At 51.0% G+C, this 18,231-nt stretch overlaps 1 protein-coding gene across 1 annotated transcript in view; it reads right to left on the bottom strand.

Moving 5' to 3' along the window:
• Positions 1–18,231, bottom strand: part of COL15A1 (collagen type XV alpha 1 chain) — a 109,941-nt gene that overhangs the window by 37,283 nt on the left and 54,427 nt on the right. The window contains exons 8-15 of the mRNA XM_025919598.2: positions 17,682–17,837; positions 16,425–16,577; positions 14,258–14,407; positions 13,635–13,778; positions 7,427–7,486; positions 5,931–6,023; positions 4,304–4,429; positions 3,667–3,729 (exon numbers count right to left, since the gene is read on the bottom strand). Coding sequence (XP_025775383.1) covers positions 3,667–3,729; positions 4,304–4,429; positions 5,931–6,023; positions 7,427–7,486; positions 13,635–13,778; positions 14,258–14,407; positions 16,425–16,577; positions 17,682–17,837 — 945 coding nt within the window. The remainder of the gene's footprint in view (positions 1–3,666; positions 3,730–4,303; positions 4,430–5,930; positions 6,024–7,426; positions 7,487–13,634; positions 13,779–14,257; positions 14,408–16,424; positions 16,578–17,681; positions 17,838–18,231) is intronic.

Here is an 18,231-nt window from a genome sequence, read left to right as displayed (position 1 = left end):
ATGGGAGTGCTCGTCTTAACTGGAATTTACACGAACAGATAGAGTGAAAACTGGGAAACTCCAATTACAAGAGTCAGCAAAGACTCTCTGCTCCCAAAATGATAATGGCAGACCTATATCCAATTCCTCAGTGTGAGGCTTGTGTGTCTTACAATTTCAGCCAGCCAAGCTGCAGGTCTGATTGTGGAGATGAAGTGTGGAGAGGTCAGTTCTACAAGGGAAATACTGTAAAAGAATGAGGTGCAGGAGTGCTACAAAATCATGCTTCAGAATGCATTAGAAATTTCTGCTCATTATAGTTATCAGATTTGCCAAGGACATTATTAGACTTCAACATACAGGAACATCAAAAAACCTAATAAATACATGCACTGTCGTTTTCTGTTGTGGTATCTCAGATGGCACAACTTACTGCCTTGTGGCTGTCTGTCACTTTTGCTCATGGTGTTTGTTACATCGGTAACTTCAATTAGTTACAATTACAATTGACCTTGTTCTATTTGGTTTTATGGAGGCCCATAATCCTGATTTTGTACCAAACACATCCGATGGTTAAAGGAGATATGAAATAGGAAATCGGGCCAATATTGGAATTTTTAATTGAAATAAGCTGTTACGAGCTCCAAACCCATTACTGGATCCTTGTTAAACGCATGTGGGTACCATAGAATGAAGCCAGCTGTGAGTTCTGAGCAGAGGGGAGGACCAGAGGGAACTGGTGGCCAGGAGTGGTCAACCACAGGAGATATGACCCTACATCAGGGGACTGTGGTTGGGGGCCTCCAATGGGAGAATCTCTGAGGATTCACAAAAGAAGGAGTCAGGAAAATATCCTGACACCCGATTATGATGTACCCACCACTTAGGTTCTTAAGGGGCACCCTGTTTTTAGTGTGTAAGATTTAGACAATTGCTCAAAGCCAAACTGGGGTTACGTAGAGAAAGGGAAGGCGATGATGAATTACTTGCATTTCTTCTCATCCATGGGGAAGACAGAATCTGCTTTATAAGGCCCAACACTGACATTTCGGTGGCTCAGTGAGATCACTCAAAGCCCGTTACGGGGAACTCCACGTCCCTCAGCAATTCTGGACACTGAAGAAAATGTCAAAACACAAGCTCTTTTCTGCCTCGGTGTCCCAGCACCTTTTGACACTGAAGAATACAATGAATCATTCAGAGTGTGAACGAAGGAAAAGAGTGACAATAGTAAATGCTACATGTGTGCTGCAGATCCGGCTGTCACAGTGTGCAATGCAAAAAGCAGAAAGGAATGTCATAGAGACGCGTCTCCGGCACGTTCTTCAGCATCCTTTCCAGGAACATTCAGTAGCTGAGAAAGCAGGATACTCTTCGCCTGTTCCTTCATGGGCTAAAGATCTCAGAGTAGCTGTTCATCTTAATTTTGGGAAAATAAATTAAGGAGTACTCCTATCATGGAACTCAACATAAAATAAACTATTTATTTCAAGAATTCTTAATGACCATCCACATTTTGATAACAATCCTACATTTGAAAATAATGATTATATATGACAATATTTTTTTTCCAGTCAGATAAGCTTGGACTTCATTCTCTGGGAAAAAACTCCCTTTTAGACAACTGCCCAGACTGGTCTATGCGCCCTGTAAGTGAGAAGGAGGCTGCTTTCTGAGCAGCATGAGAAAAGATCTCCTTACAAGAATCCATGCAACTGCGGAAGGCACTTCCTGGCAAGAAATGAGTCCCTTGGAGTTGTGCAAGCCTGAAGTACAGATATTGTGGAGGGGAGTCAAGGATCAGCTGTATCATTGGATCTTATGCTGGGTTCCCTCCCAGAGACTGCTCATTTTCTGTAGTACATTTCTATTATTTTACATCCATACTATGCTCCTTGGTTTACTTTTGGCTTTTAAAAGTTATTTTTAGGTAAATGTCATCTGCAACGATTCCTTTGAGCTCTCCAGATGTAAGTTTCCAAGTCCTTCTAGAATCTGCTTTTACTTGACCAGAAAGCATCTTATGCACATAGTGCAATGAATTAGGACTCACAGCAAATTTTGGGGGGTGGAGGTGGGGAATGTAATTGATCTCCAACAATCATCCTATACAAGCCTGCCACCCTGTGCACGGCTGCTCCCCTGAACAGTGCAGAGCGTGCTTACTTTGGTGTCAGCGTGCGGATGTGGGCACGGGTATTTTTAAATGCCAGACGAGCAAGGGAGGGGCATGTGGGGGCGGGTGCAGGAGAGCTGGCAAGAAGGACAGGGAGGAACAGTGTGGGTCTGTGATGTTTCCCGAAGAATCTAATTTCTTATGAAATAGTCGGTACTTGTAGAGAGTTCTATACAGCTTGACAACCGTTTCTTTCTTCTTTTTCTGAGAAAGGAGGTTTCCGCGAAAATCGAGTTACTGTTTCAATTAAAATAAACACACTTGAGAGCTGTCGGAAACTGGAAATTCAGTTCCGTGAAGATGGTGATGTCTAGGGAGTTGACATTTTCCACGACTTCATGCCGTGGAGCACACAGAAGACCTTGGTCCTTATCCCAGCTGGGAGGGACCCTTCCTCCTCTGAACCCCAGTTACACTCATGCCTGCCTGTATCACCACATGGAGGCTTACCTTATCTTTATTGCCCTCCTTTGCAGGGGACTTGGCTTATCTCATCAACCCCGGATGGGAACACTGTAGGGGCAGGAACCCCGCCCCCAAGGCACCACGTGGGGTTTGCAGACCGAAGAGAGACAGGCTTACAGAGAATGAAGAGAGTGAAGGGAGCAGCAGATTCGCTAACCAAACGCTAACAGGGGCCTGAGCCAGAAACTAAGGACACACAGACAGTGCTAGTGCTGTTTGTCAGGGGAGGGGTGGGGGCACAGGTAAGCTAACATTGGCTAAGAGGAGTCCCAGCAGAACAAATACCGTGCTAACGGAAAGCGCAGGAAGGAGGGCTCCCTTCTGCTAATAGGGAGTCTGAAAGGGCTTCTCAGAGGATATATCCGAACTGGCCCTTGGAGGATGAGAAAAGGGAAAGATCACCAGAGATGGGGAGAAAGCATGTGCAAAGGCCAGGGAGCTGTCCAGGAAGAGCATGCCCACAGCACATCAGTAGTGCTGCTGGTTGACCCAGAAGCCACGTGAGGGAGCAGCAGGAGATGGAGCTGGGAAGGCAGGTCTGCACACAGTCAGGGTTCGGTGCCTTCTCAGTGGAGAGGGCTGTGACTGGAGAGAGCCTGAAGCAGGAAGATGGACAGGTGCGGCAGGCGGGCAGAAGCTGGGTTACAGGTGGGGAGATGGGACACTGGCGAGAAGCCTGATGCCATCATGTGGACCAGGAGAGGTGAACATCAGATCAGGGTGGAGACAGGCAAGAGAGGTGACTGTCAGGTGGGCCAGTCCTAGCAACAGGTGGGGCACGGCAGGAAAAGAGAGGAAGAAGGGGTTAGAGATTCTGCCTTTGCATCCTCATGACTGGGTAGATGGCAGCACCATTCACTAAAGCTGGAGATGCTGAGCTCAGGTTTGGGCATCAAGAGCCCTGGGATGGGGACATCCAGCAGAGAGAGGATTAGGAGGGGATCAGAAAGGGTCCTTCACCTAAGAGGCAAGGACAGGCCCAGAGGTCAGAGACAGGCAGTGTGAGCCTGGTGGCCCCCATGTGTTGAAACCCCCCCTGCCCGTACCTTCTCCCCCTTCATCCCAGGAAGGCCGGAGGCTCCATCGGGTCCAGGCTGTCCCTCAGGGCCCTGGAGAACATCAGCGACAATCAGCTCATAACATCTCTGATAAGAATCAAGCATGAACCTTTCTTGGAAAAGGAGGCCAGGGCTGGGAGGACCGAGCAGGTGAGGCCAGTGGGTCCAGGAGCGTTGTGTTGGTCCAGGGTGGAATGCTGGTCCCTGGCCCCAGCATGGCCACTGCTGGCTGTGTACCCCTGGATGAGTGTCCTTCATTCTCTGGGTTGCATTTTCCCCTCTGAGGGGGAACAGGAGGTTGAGTCAGACTAGAGGGTCTCTAAGGACCCCCTGCCCCAGGCCCAGCACTTTGATATGTCCTATAATTCCAAGATTCCACGAGTCTGCATTTCCTACACTAAGATAAAGCTGCAAAACAGTGTAGAGGATGGTGTGTTTCTCGGCTTCTGCTTCTTATGAGCCTTAGTAATGACTCAGCTGAGGAGGACTTTTGTTTACAAATGTTAGCTAGCTGCTCGCTCTCTATCATGAGTCTTCATGCTGGGGTATGGGGTCTGTACACCCCTCCTTGGATAGAGGAAGTCTCATGGCCACGGAGAGGGGGGAAATGACCCCAGGGGCTCACCGGGGGCCCAGGTTCACCAGCAGCTCCATCCTTTCCAGGCGATCCAGGGGGTCCCATGAAAACATCAGTTCCTGGTTTTCCTGGAATCCCAGGTGAGCCGGGTGGGCCCGGGGGACCTGGGGGACCCTAAAAGGCAGATACTCTGTTAAGAAACAGCAGGGGAGAAAGACATATCATATGTTTTCACTCACATGTGGAACTTGAGAAACTTAACAGAAGACCATGGTGGGGAGGGAAGGAGAAAAAATAGTTTCAAACAGAGAGGGAGGCAAACCATAAGAGACTCTTGAGTGTGGAGAACGAACTGAAGGTTGATTTGGGGTGGGGGGGAACAGAGAGAAAGTTGGTGATGGGCACTGAGGAGGGCACTTGTTGGGATGAGCACTGGGTGTTGTATGTAAGTGATGAGTCGGGGGAATCTACCCCCAAAACCAAGAGCACACTGTATACACTGTATGTTAGCTAACTTGACAATAAATTATTAGAAAAAAGAAAAGAAAAGAAACAGCGGGGGAGGGGATAAACATATACAGAACATCAGAACATATATGTTCCACCCATTCTCTCTTTTCCTCACAGTAACACTGTAAGTAGAGACTGGTGTTCCCACTTAGCTGATGGGGAACTAAGGCTCAGTAGGATATTGTAGCTTGGTTTGAGCTCACCCACTCACAGCTAATTATTGGAAAAGCTGGGATTTTAACCCAAGTCTTTCTGAGCCCATTATCTCATGTTTTCTCCATATATATACATATATATATACACATATATATATGTGTGTGTGTGTGTGTATATATATATATATAATAAAAATCCAATCAGTTGGAATTTTCAGAGGTGCTCTGGCTTAGTTTTCTGATTACCTGGCAGAGTGGTCAAAAACTGCCTGTTGTTAACCCTTATTAAAAGGGTTATATACTACTCTGCAGTGTACTAGTCTCTTTTCGCTTCTGGCTGGGTTGGCTGATCCCACCAGCCTGGAAGACCCATGTGACTCCCACTCCACTTATCCAGCGAGTCCAGAACCCTTCCTTCCCTATCCTGAGGAGGAGGCAGATGGGTAACTGAGTGGAGTGTTCTAGGTAGGGATTCAGCACTGGGACTCAGACGAAGGGCTGGCGGGGAGGTTGGGGCCCTGGAACAAAGCCATCAGCTGCAGCTGGAGAAGAGAGGTGCTTCCCAGGAACCAGGGATGATGGGGGCCCCGCCTTGCACTGAAGGCTGGGGGAGCAGGAGCAAAGAGGGAGAAGGAGTGGTCTGAACTGGTAGTAGGGGTTGCATCAGGGTAGGGAGGATTTCAAGAAGGGCCTGGAAGCCAAGTGCTAAATGCTACCTAGAGAAGAGGCCAGCAGTCAGTTCTGTATCATCGGTAAAGGGGATGGGGGCAGAGCCAAGGCAGTGGTGAAGGTCATGGGCATACTTGCTGTGAAATAGCCCCGAATGCCAGGGAAAGGGGGCAAGTGGGAAAGTGGAGGTCCTAAATATAAACTAAGGCTCATATTCACTTAAAACAAAACTGACTGAAGTGGAAAATGCCAAACATATACAAATGTGGAGGGAAAGTATAATCCTCCTGATTATCGAGAGGGCAATCCCAGGCACCAGGTAGTGTCATTCTCATACTTACTCTTAATAGCTCCTCAGTGCGCACGAGGTCCCCAGAGCCAGAGCCGATGTCTGATCCCCAGCTCAGGCCAGAGCCCTCGGCTTCAGCGCTCACCTGGAGAGAGAAGAAAGTCCCACCACTTGGTTTCACCTGCCACTCCAAGGACAGCCACGTCACCAAAACTCTTCCCTTATTCTGTAGCCCAGTAACTGCTGCTGCCAACTTTCCTTCCAGCCTTTTCTCCCACTTCCCCCTCCACTGCTCCCCTCCTCCCTCACCACCTCCCGCTGCACAGCCAATAGGTCCTCAAACATACTATGCTCTTTCACATCTTCTCAGCCTCCCTTCCTGCCTTTCAAACTCCTACTCATCCTTCAAGGCCTAGTTCCACTCTCACCTCCTCCATGAAGCCCTCTTACCTACCCCATTTCCAGGTGGAATTCATCTCTCCCTACTCTGTGTTCCCCACTAACCTCTACTGAGGTCTCGATTTGGTAGCAGGGCCACCTGACTTGAAGCTCAGTTGTGTGTGTCTGTCAGCCCCTCTAGACTCTAGACCCAGGGTCTGCCCGATCCTGAGATACCTCTGGATGCCCAGTATCTAGCATAAGATCCGGTACCAAGAAGACACTCAGTGCATACTTGTTGAATGCCATCAAATTCCTCCAAAGAACAAAGGTAATTTCTGAAACTCTTTTCTGGTATTTAGTTCCCGAAGACAGGAACCAGGAGAGGCTTAATTCAATCATGGAACGTCCGTGGGGCACCTGCTAAGAGGCTCCAAGGAGAAGTTGGGCTGGGTTTAGAGGGGCGGCAGTGGTGTGCACATGCAGAAGGGAGGTAGTGATACGGTGGCTGCTGCCACCATCTGAGGGACCAGGAGGCACTGCACAGCTAGACTCGGGGCTTGTAGACTGACCAGATGGGGTATGGGAGGCAGAGGGCCACTGCAGGTTGTTTCCTGATTTCTGTATTGGTGACCAGGAAGATGGGGTGCCACTCCCAGAGATGGGAGCGTCCTGAGGGAGGAGCGGGTCTGGGGGGATGGTGACGAGCTGTTTGGGACGTGGTTGACAGACACGTGGGTCCTTCAGGGTGCAGGATATGAATGGGACATAAACAGACTCTGCTCCTGAGCTCACTGAGGGTTCTGATAGAGGTGAAAGCCCCGAGGTCTCACTGGAGGCATCTTGGATTGAAAGGTAGAATCATTAGGGGCGCCTGGGTGACTCAGTCGGTTAAGCGCCAGACTTCAGCTCAGGTCATGATCCCATGATTTGCAGGTTCAAGCCCTCCATCAGGCTCTGTGCTGAAGGCTCAGAGCCTGGAGTCTGCTTTGGTTTCTGTGTCTCCCTCTCTCTCTGACCCCCGACCGCTTGTGCTGTCTCTCTCTCTCAGAAACGTTGAAAAAAAATTTAAAAATAAAAGAAAGGTAGAATCCTTAGCCTGTGGCTACTTGTCAGCAACCCCAGTCCCTTAACACTGTGTGTGTGAGGAACCTGGACAGGGGGTCTCACCGTGGCTGCAGTAGGCCTGACAGGTTCAGGGTGGCCAGGAAGCCCCTCCCCAGCTTCACCCTAAAGAGAACGAGATGGTCAGTGGAGTGCTAGGCACCACCCCCCCCCCACAAAAAACTGTCCCTCCTCTTCTCTGTAGAAACCACTCATCTTTAAGATGAAGCTTCTGCAGGGGTGAAGAAGGCTTTGTTTTCATGCGCCAGCCCAAGGGCACCTTGTCCCACCCTGGGCTCAGGAGCCCTTTGTTTCTGCACCACATGTGTAGGGTAGGTGGATATGGTAGAAATAACCAGGCAGTAGGGACCCTCCCCACCCTGTCACCTAGGGCCCCCCCTCCCCCCCCCCATCTAGGTCCTGCCAGAGCCTGGTAGCCAGGCCCAGCATGCCTCCCTCTGAAGCAGGTCCTGGTCACCCTGCCCTTCCCACCAGCCCTGTAGCCTGTCTTGCCTATAGGCCTGCCTCCTCTGACAAAAAAGGTGTCAGAATGGCCTGAGCCCCAGGAAGCAATGGAAACATGAACGGTAAATCTGCACAAAACCCGTGTGGTATGATGTCCTCCTCTGACTCCCTTACTGCTCCCCAGAACACTGATGGCATCTAAAGTCCACTGAGGAGGTCAGATCAAAGTGAGGACACCACCCTCCCCAATGTCCTCACAGGCAGCCTCATGAGGCATCAGGGCCAGAGCACCCTCCACCCTGGGAGACAGCCTCAGCCCTGCGGAAGGTGAGGAGGGCAGAGTACCAGGACCAGCAGGCTGACAAAGAGTCTCCAGAGGCAGCCAGGTTGCTGCCTATTGCCAGAGTAGGCTCCCTGAGCAGGACCTCCCCAGGATGTGGGGCTCCCGGGGGGCCATGGCCCTGGTTGCTGCGGGCATATCGCCTCGGCAACAGTTAAACTTCACTGTTGCTTCAGAAGGAGGAGTTTGTTGTTTTTCTGTGGTAACAGACACCAGACAAAGCAGTTCCACTAACATCACCTCATTTCATTCTGACTACTTCTGTGTGGGGTAGTCATCACCACCCCTGTTTTACATTTTTTTTTTTTTCAACGTTTATTTATTTTTGGGACAGAGAGAGACAGAGCATGAACGGGGGAGGGGCAGAGAGAGAGGGAGACACAGAATCGGAAACAGGCTCCAGGCTCTGAGCCATCAGCCCAGAGCCCGACGCGGGGCTCGAACTCACGGACCGCGAGATCGTGACCTGGCCGAAGTCGGACGCTTAACCGACTGCGCCACCCAGGCGCCCCAACCCCTGTTTTACAGATGGAGAAACCGGAGCATAGAAGGGGTAAAGATCTCTCCAAAAATTCTACAACTACTAAAAGCACACCCAGGTCTCTGAAGCTCCCGTTTGCCTGAAGCTTTCCCAGGAAAAAATTCAGGGACAGAGCCTGGAGTCTAGCCACAGAACACCAGAATTGGAAGGACCCTCTGATTACAGATGGAGAAACTGGCTGCAGAGGTCAAGGTCACTGGTTGGTAAGATGTGGCAAGAATTGAGCCCCACAATGTTTTTGTGGGTCTCCCCGACTCTCAATTTGGTTTCTTTGGGGCTCAGTCCTCTCAGTACTCCTGCTATTTCCTTGACCAGAATTGACTAACCCCAAATAACATGCTCAAGGCACATGACCAGATCTAGTGTGGTCTCTAGAATGGTCACAGCACCAGCCTTTTCCCCTTTGGGCCCAACCTGCCCTTCCATTCCCACATGCCCTCTCTGATCCTAAAACAAAAAGATGTGGTTAAAACCTGGTCCATGCATTTGGGACGTGGAGCGGCTCAGCTCTGATGAGTGAGCTGTTTAGCAAGCTGAGGATGGCCAGGGGCCTTGCAGCGAGCCCCATGAAGACAGAGGTGTGGCCCTCTAGTCTCTGCTGTGTCCCTAACACCCAGAAGACACTAGGCTCTTAATAGTATTTGCCAAACGACTAGTGGGAAGACCTTAGAAATGGAGTGACCTCATTTGAACTGCATGGACCTTGCTGACCAACTTCTGACCCATGTCTGAAGATGGGTGGTTGTGGACACTGCAAAAACCAAAGGTAGAAAGTGCAGACACCAAGGTTTTCACCCCTACTCATCTCCCGGGAGCAATGTGGCCCTGTGTGACCCCTAACCTCTCTGGGCCTCATCTGCAAAATAATTCGATATACTAATTTGTTGAGTGTGTACCATGCACTAGGTAAACTTTTTCATGTGTTAATTCATTTAATCCCCAGCACAACCTGAGACGCGAGTACTATGACCCCATTTTATGTATGAGTAACCAAAGATACAGGTGAGAAATTTGTCACAGGTCTACGGCAGGGCCAGATGTGGATGTCCCTTTCACTCACTGCTTTGGCTGACTCTGAGATTCATAATGATCCTAATAAGGTTCCAGAGTGAGTGCTCTCTTGACTGGTCCCTATTGTGCTTTTAAACCATTTGCTCAAATGGAGGCTTCCATTTCACCTCATTGCCAGTTCCTGACACAGGCACTTAGGGGTGATCTGTTATTAGTCACGTGCCAGGATGAAATACTGTGTGTTTGTCTTTCCCTCCCCCCTCCCCCGCCCCCCCCCCCCGACCCAACTCTTCTTAGAGCTTTTAAAAATTCCCATTGTAAAAGCCATACGCTCATGGCGAAAACACCAAACCGTATTAGGAACCTACCATCCTTCCACAGTTCTGCCACTTTGAGGCCACAACTACTAACGATCAGGGAGGGCATTTCCTTCCAGGGTTTGTGTGTGTGTCTATTCTTCTTCTTATTTTTTTTTTAAGTAGGCTTCATGCCCAGTGCAAAGCCCAATGTGGGGCTTGAAGTCATGACCCTGAGATCAAGACCTGAGCTGAGATCAAGAGTTGGACACTTATCCGACTAAGCCACCCAGGGGCCCCAACTTTTAAATAGTTAAGACCACACAACGTAACTGAAGTTTATAACCAGCTTTTATCACCTGACACTATGTTGTATTTCCCCCATCATTAAATACTCCTAAGAAGTATAACTTTAATAGCTGCATGATGTTCCATTACTTGAATATACTTTATTCAATCAACCCCCTACTGTTGTCTAGTTAAACCGTGTTCAATTCTTTTCTATTATGGGCAATACTGAGATTAGCAAATTTGTACACAGTTTTTTTTACATATAAGACTACCTCCTTTAGGATTAATTCCTAGAACAGAAGTTTCTGGATCAATAATATGTCGTTTTATGGTTGTTAACATGTGTTGACATAGAACTTTCTCAGAAATAGTAATCTACCTTCCCACCAACACAGCTGGTCTGGGGAGGCCCTCGAGTGCCAACTTGTCCAAGTGGAAAAAACAAGGGATCGAAGGACAGATGACCCAGTTTCTCCAACAAATTGATGGCACAAAGAAAAAGGAAGGTGAGAGACAATCATAGACCCAAAGAGGCTTAAGAAACACATCAGCCAAGCACAGTGTGTAGTAAGTGTTGGGATCCAGAGACAAACTAATTGCAAAAAGGCATTTTTTAACAACTAGGGTATCAGACAATACGAAGGAACCATTGTTAATGTTGTTAGAAGGATAATGACATCCAATCAGAATGACCACTGATGGACAGCATTGTGGCTAACGCTGGAGGGGGGAGTCCCAGATCAACCTATTAGCAATGTGCATTAAAGTATTTACCAGTTAGATGATGCCATATTTGGGATTTACTTAAACATATTTCCAGCCTCCATCTCTGCTCCAAAAAGATGGCCAAAGAAGGTGGAGGAGATAAAGCACACGGGCAAGTTGATATTTATTCACACAGGGTCACGGGTATGTGGGGGGCTTATTATAGTACTCTAAATCCTTTTGTGAATTTTTACAATTTCCATGATAAAAGGTTTCTGAAAAGGAAAAAGGAGAGCTGGTTCTATGTACATGTGCTGCACTGATGTGGCGTCACTGTGGGGGGATATGGTCTTGGTGTTTTGGCAGTCACAATGTATGACATCACACCCATACACTGGGTAGGTTCCAGTGAGTTGTATGGTAGAATCTCCTGGGAGCTTGAACCCCAGGTGGAGGGGCTCCTCAATTGGTCGAGCAGTGGATTCAGACACCTGCAGCGTTTAAAATGTCCTGGTGTCTCTAATGTACCGAGAGGGTTAAAAACCAGAGCTCTTGGGGCGCCTGGGTGGCGCAGTCGGTTGGGTGTCCGACTTCAGCCAGGTCACGATCTCGCGGTCTGGGAGTTCGAGCCCCACGTCGGGCTCTGGGCTGATGGCTCAGAGCCTGGAGCCTGTTTCAGATTCTGTGTCTCCCTCTCTCTCTGCCCCTCCCCCGTTCACGCTCTGTCTCTCTCTGTCCCAAAAATAAATAAACGTTGAAAAAAAAAAATTAAAAAAAAAAAAAACAAAAAACCAGAGCTGTTGTCTACCTCCCTCTGTTTACAGATGGTAACATTGACACTCAGGACATATCATGGGTCAGTGACATCCCCGGAAAGAACCCTGGCCTCCTGGCCCCCAGTCTGACACCTTTCCACCTCACCACACTCTCAGGGAAGTTCAAGAGCATGAGCTCTGCTGGCCCACATGCCTCAGTTCGAAAGTCAGCTCTGCTTCCTCGAGGCATGTAACAGCAGACAAGTTTCTGGAGGTCTCACAACCCTCACCGACAGACTGGGGCCCATTCACCTTGTACCAGACAGAGGTGGTATGAATAGGGTCAGATAAACTCAGAACACAGAGTGTTTCACAAACATCAGTGAAAACAGCTTATTTCCTGCCCCTCAACCGTGAACTCCTTGGGAATAGGAACGAGGCCATGCCCATTTCTATCTCCAAGTGTCTGGACTGAGGCCCTGAGTTGCTGTGCTGAGTCCATGAGTAAGTCAATAAATGAATGCACAGACTCTAAATAAAGAGACAGTTAAGCAGTGCTGACGACCACTGGGCCACTGGACGAGGTCCACACTGGCCTCTGGACGCCAGTGTGCTCTTGAGTCTGATCCCACAGCCCTCCCCTCACGGGCCAGCCCTGGAGCACTGTGATGGGTCACACGCCTGTAGCGCGAGTCAAGGCTTTGAAAGCGTGGGTAACCAAGTGCTGTTGAGAAGCTGATATACCCTATCTGGTCACCAGATTGTCTCTTAAAAATAGTGACATCTAGGGGCACTTGGGTGGCTTAGTTGGTTGAGCATCTGACTTCAGCTCAGGTCATGATGTCCCGGTTTGTGAGTTTGAGCCCCACATTGGGCTCACGGCTGTCAGACGGTCCACACAGAGCCCACTTCGGATCCTCTGTCCTCCTCTCTGTGCCCTTCCCCCGCTTATGCTCTCTCAAAAATAAATAAATATTAAAAAAAAAATAGTGACATCTGGGGGCACCTGGGTGGCTCAGTTGGTTAAGTGTCCGACTTCAGCTCAGGTCACGATCTTGAGATTCACAGGTTCGAGCCCCATGTCAGGCTCTGTGCTGACAGTTCAGAGCCTGGAGCCTGCTTCAGAATCTGTGTCTCCCTCTCTCTCTGTCCCTCCCCTGCTCACACTCTGTCTCTCTCTCAAAAATAAATACACATTAAAAAAACACTGTGACATCTGAAAGCCATTTCATTCTAATTCACACCCGCCATGCTGACAACCAGCACTAGGTTTCCTCATTCTAAAACACAAAGTTATAGCCCTAAGTGGTGACAGCCCCATGCATGTGTACAGAGCTGTCCAAACATTCCCTGACCTGCATTCTCTGACATGATCTCAGAGTCACCCTCCCAGAGAGCTGAGGAAATGAGGCCCAAAGTAAAGAAAGTGTTTGCAAGAGGCTACACAGGTATAGCCCAGAAATATAGAAACCCTTGTTGGAAGGGACGTGAGGGTCACCCACACACACCTCCGAGTCCCCACCAAGTCTTACAGGCTTCCCCACATTCAGGATGGGACTCTCATGACATTTGAAATGGGGTCTTTGCATCTTTGCCAGCTCTGCCTATTAGGAAGTTCTCATTTGAAATTGAGGACGATTTGGGACATGAAGCCAGGTGCCCTAGATTTTTATCTCTTGCTTTTTCCTCTGCAAACTGCAGCTTCCTTGTGTGTTCCCAGGATAGATGCCCCTCAAATGCCCAAATTTGGAACTTTATGAACCAAACTGAAACCCGCTCTGAGCCAGCCAGGGGCAGTCCCTCCCAGGACTTTCCTTCTCTCCTCTGTAAGAACGGCCGTGCCAATCTCCGTGCCTCTAACGCCACTTACAGGAGTGACCGTTCTTTCAGAAGCCACTGTGGGTACGGGAAGTGGGGGCCCCTCAGGGAGGGTGCTGTCCAGCTCTTCTGCCACAGCCATGGGGATGGGCTCCTCCGTGGAGGCGGCTGCTAGGTCTTCCTCATCGCCAGGACCCTGGAAAGCAAAACCAACAAGAGGAGTCACCTCACCTTACCTGTGACGCAACGTGCACACAGCTGCCGGAGAGTCTGGGTGACTGTCGTTTCACAACACTTTCTTACCTTCGACCGTCATTACCCACCACACATTCGCAGAAGCACAGACTCACAGACTCAGGATCCCCCTCCAACAAATGCATCCCCTCTGGTGATGGGGCGCTCCTTCCCCCCTGCCCCCAGCAACCCATTCTGACTGGAGAAAATTCCTGGACAAAGCTAGGAGGTAGCAGGGTCGGGACTCGGATTCTCTGACCCGCTCTGTCATGCTGCTTCCACTGCACCCTGCCTCCCTCCGACGGCGCCTACCCAGTCAGATACGTGCTCTCACAAAGCTGAGGGCTGCATTTGCCCCTGGGGAGGGCCAGTCACTGTTCCTGTCTCGTGACACTGACCCTCTCCCCGCTGTGAGGCAGACGGGATATCAGAACCACTTACAGAAGTGACCTCTTGCTCAGGGGCCGCTGTGGGTGCGAGGGGAGCCAGGCCGTCTGTAGGGACACCACGAGCTTCCTCTTCCTCAGAAGTGCTGGGGGATGCTTCTGCTGCAGCTGCTGCTGTTGTTAACGTTTCTTCACCGACTGGACCCTGAAACAAAATTGGCATGAGAATCGGCCGCCGTTTCTATACCCCTGGGTCAGTGGGTGTGTGAGCGCAGGGAGGAAGCCACGGCCACATAGATAGCATGGCCAGATAGACAGCCAGATGGATAACACGGCCATAGCTCTGCTCAGGCAAGACCTGCCTTGGCCCACGGACTCCTGGAGCCCCAGGCTGGAGGGCGCCTCTCAGGCCAGTCCACCCACCTCCCGGCTCCCCTACAGCACACCTGTGCCGAGGGCCTGGCCTCAGCCTGCACATCTTTAGCTCCGGGGTAGCTGCTTTCTACTGAGTCAATACTCGCTCCCTAGTTCTCTCACCCCATGACAAGTGCTTTGCTTTTCAAGAAATGGGGGGAGGAAGGAAATGAAGGGGAAGGATAAGGAATGAGGGGTCAAAGATGAGAGATGAAAGAGAAGAAGAAGGAGGAGGGGGAAGAGGAGGTAGAGAAGGTGGTGGCAGCCACTTTGTTAATGAAAATAATCCACATAACTTGCAAGGGGCCCGGAAGCGCTATTAGCTGGTCAGGTAAGCATCCCCACTGCAAAGTTTCCCTTGTGGACCAAAGGTGAAAAGGCTGGGAGCAAACAGATGGAGTGATCTCAAAGGCCAATGTTGTTGATATTTGATGGCCAGACAACCCCTCCATTCATGCAGCAAATATCCACTGAGTACCCACCATCTATGTGCAGGGATAAAGACAGATCAATGAACTAGATGTATATATACTCCCTGTCCTCGCAGAGCTTATGGTTGTAGGGAGCCAGGAATGAACCATTTACCAAGATTATTATTAATTACAATTACGATGAGGCCTTCCAAAGAGAAGTTTGGGCCCCATGAACGTGTCTGAGGAGGAGACTTCACACTCTAGGATGGTCCTTCCATGGTAAAGTGGTGTTTGAGCTGAACTCTGAAGGATAAACTGGCATTAAAGGCAGGGCCAAGGGGCGAAAAGGTTCTAGGGAGAGAGGGCAGGGTATGGGAAGATTCTAAGGAAAGAGGCACGTTCAAGAAACTGAAAGAAAGTCAGTGAGGTGGGAGCCCCAAGAACCAGGGAGACAGTGGCCTAAGATGCGGTCACCAAGGCCGGTCAGGCCAGACCCTGCAAGGCCTTGTGGCTGGGTGGGGAAGCAGGGTCTGGAGTGAGGGCGATGGAAGGCTCCATGCACAGGGCTGCCCCTGCAGGAGGAGTCGGGGGAGAGCATGGACAGGTGAGGCAGGGACCTCAGCCCTTGCCTGGATGGGGGACATGCGGTCTCAGTCCACGGGCTGGCTTGGGGAAAGGGGCAGGGGAAGGAGGCGGGTCCAAAACAGGGAGAAAAACTCAACAAGACTTGATGCTTGACAGGATGTGGGGAATAAGGTAGAGGGAAGAGAATTCTGGATTGGGTAACTAGGGGATGAGGGTCCCAATCATTTGAGGTGGGACCACAAGAGGAGCGGACATGAGGAGTCCAGGTTGGAGTCTGTTGAGTCTGGAGAACCTGAAGGACAGCCACTATGATGACATTACAGGGACAGACCTGCCAAGTGTCCTGTATCTGTATCCCACCTTCATGAGCTGGAAACACTGTCTCCATGCTGCCTAAAAAGAGGGCTGAGAATGCTTGCCCCTGCCTTTGGACCCTGACCTTCCTCTACCCTCTGATAGCCCGCATTTGTGCCCAGAAACAGGCCGTGGCTGTGCTGTCATCACCTCTTCCACTCACGCCCCAGCTCCTGCCCCACTGCGGGTGGGGGTGGTGGGTAATGGGCCCCTGGGACTGCCCCCCGCCACTGGCTCTCCACCTGTCCCCAGCCTCACTCCCCACCGGCCTGCTGGGACTGCCAGCGTGCGCAGTCCCCAGGCCAACGGGGCTCCACCACACGTGTACCCAGGCCTCGGCCGACTCCCCTTCAGAGAAGTGCCCCATCCAGGCTCCTTGGGGTGTGCAGAACAGCATGAAGGCCGGGACCTGCTCCCAGCGGCAACTTCAACCTTGCAGCACTTTGCACTCCTTACCAGTGTCACCCGTTCCCCTAGGCCCTGGGTGGACACGGAGAGGGTCACCTCCGCCGTGGGCATGCTGCCGGCTTCCACGTCCCCAGCCGTGCTGACGGGCACCTCGGCCTCTTCAGCTGCTGTGGCTGCCGAGCCTTCTTCAGCATCTGCACCCTGAATGGAAAGGCATCATGAGGGACCTAGCAGTAATCTACTGTGGTCGGCTTGGCTGCAGGCGGCAGACAGCCGAGGCCCTTTGGGCACCTGCACCCTGTTGCTTCCTCGCCTTCAAAGCGCTTGTATATCTGAGACCTCATCCCACACCGCTGCCTCGAATGTGGCACCCACGCAGAAACCCACACCTCACACACCACTCAAGGCAGGAGTCCCTGGACAGCATGCCCCCTGTGTGGCTCACCCCGCTCCTCCCCATCACCCTCAGGGCCACCCACCACGGTCCCTACCGTCTTCGCTCCTCCTAGGAGGGGGGCCTTCGCCGATGCCCAAGTCATAGTGCTGGAGCAAAACCCAGCTTTCCTTCTCGTTAGAGGAGTGAGCTGGCCTCACTGACCACTTCCTCTGATCTCTGATCCCAGCCCCTTACCTGGACCACGACACAGCCTCCGATCCCAGCCCCTTGCCTAGACCACAACACAGACCCCAGGCTTGCTTCTCCCACCCCTTCTCCACTTTCTAAATCCTACTCCGACTAGGCCATTAGCCCTTCAGTGATTCCCCACTTCTGAACATGCTCCAGCTCCAACTCGCGGCTCTCAGGTCTCAGAGGCCTCTCCAGCCACATTCCCTACCTCCCCTTGCTCACACGGGACCTCTTTGCATGTTCTTGTTAACGCCCCCAGGGCTCTGTTCCTGCTGGCGTCCCTCCTGGAACACCTGTCTCACTCCCATCTGCCAGGCTCCTTCTAGGTGTCCTCATGGTCTTACCTTCAGCATCCTTTCTCCAGGAAGGCTTGCAGGACCCCAAATCTGGGCTCTCGGCCCCTTTTGGTGCTTCTCCTATTGCACCTCTTACCACTCTGTTCCCAAGAACTGGTCTATCTTATGCACCTGTGCACAGCACAACACATCACTCCACAAACATCCAGATGAGTCAACAGATGCCTCAGCCTCCGAATCCATGTCTATTCAGACCTGATCCCACAAGGCTGTCACTCTGAATTCTGCAGACTGGTAAGGAAACCCAGTGACTCCTCCCACAGAGATGCCCACGACCCCTCAGAAACAGGTGAGATGGAGAATGGACTCTGAGCTACTCACTGGAGTGACCCCTTCCCCCATGTCCTCAGTGGACAAGGACAGGGCTGGCCCCCTGGTGGGTGCACTGCTGGCCTCCACTTCCCCAGCGGTGCTGATGGGCACCTCCGCCTCCCCGGCCGCTGCTGTGGCTGCCAAACCTTCTTCAGTGTGCACACTCTGGAACAAAAGCATCGCGAGGGACCACATCACTGAGTCCGTGGCCCTGATCAACGAGCCTGTGGCTGGAGAGAACAGACTGCCCACACCCCTCTCTCTATCAGCTTGCCTTTCTCTAGCTTCTTTTTCTCAAAGCACTTTTCTTATCTTCGACTTCACTGCAGCCCCATGACAGTCCCAGAATCCCAGAATCCCAGGGACAGGAGAGACTACAAGATGACTGTATCTGCTGGTTGATTCCAAGCATCTGTTTGCACATGCCAGTGACCAGTGATGCCTGTCTCCTGAGCCAACCCTGCTCCAGCTCTAAACACTTCTATCTAGAAGCATCTGCTTCCCTGTGACCTCCCCTATGTGCCCATCCAGAAGCTGTAAGAACAAGTGAATGTCTTTG

This window comes from Puma concolor, chromosome D4, assembly GCF_028749965.1.
Source record: "Puma concolor isolate L17-30 chromosome D4, mPumCon1.1.hap2, whole genome shotgun sequence".
Lineage (NCBI taxonomy): Eukaryota > Metazoa > Chordata > Mammalia > Carnivora > Felidae > Puma > Puma concolor.
Note: the sequence above shows the minus strand (reverse complement) of the source record. Positions and strands in the feature narration are given on the sequence as shown.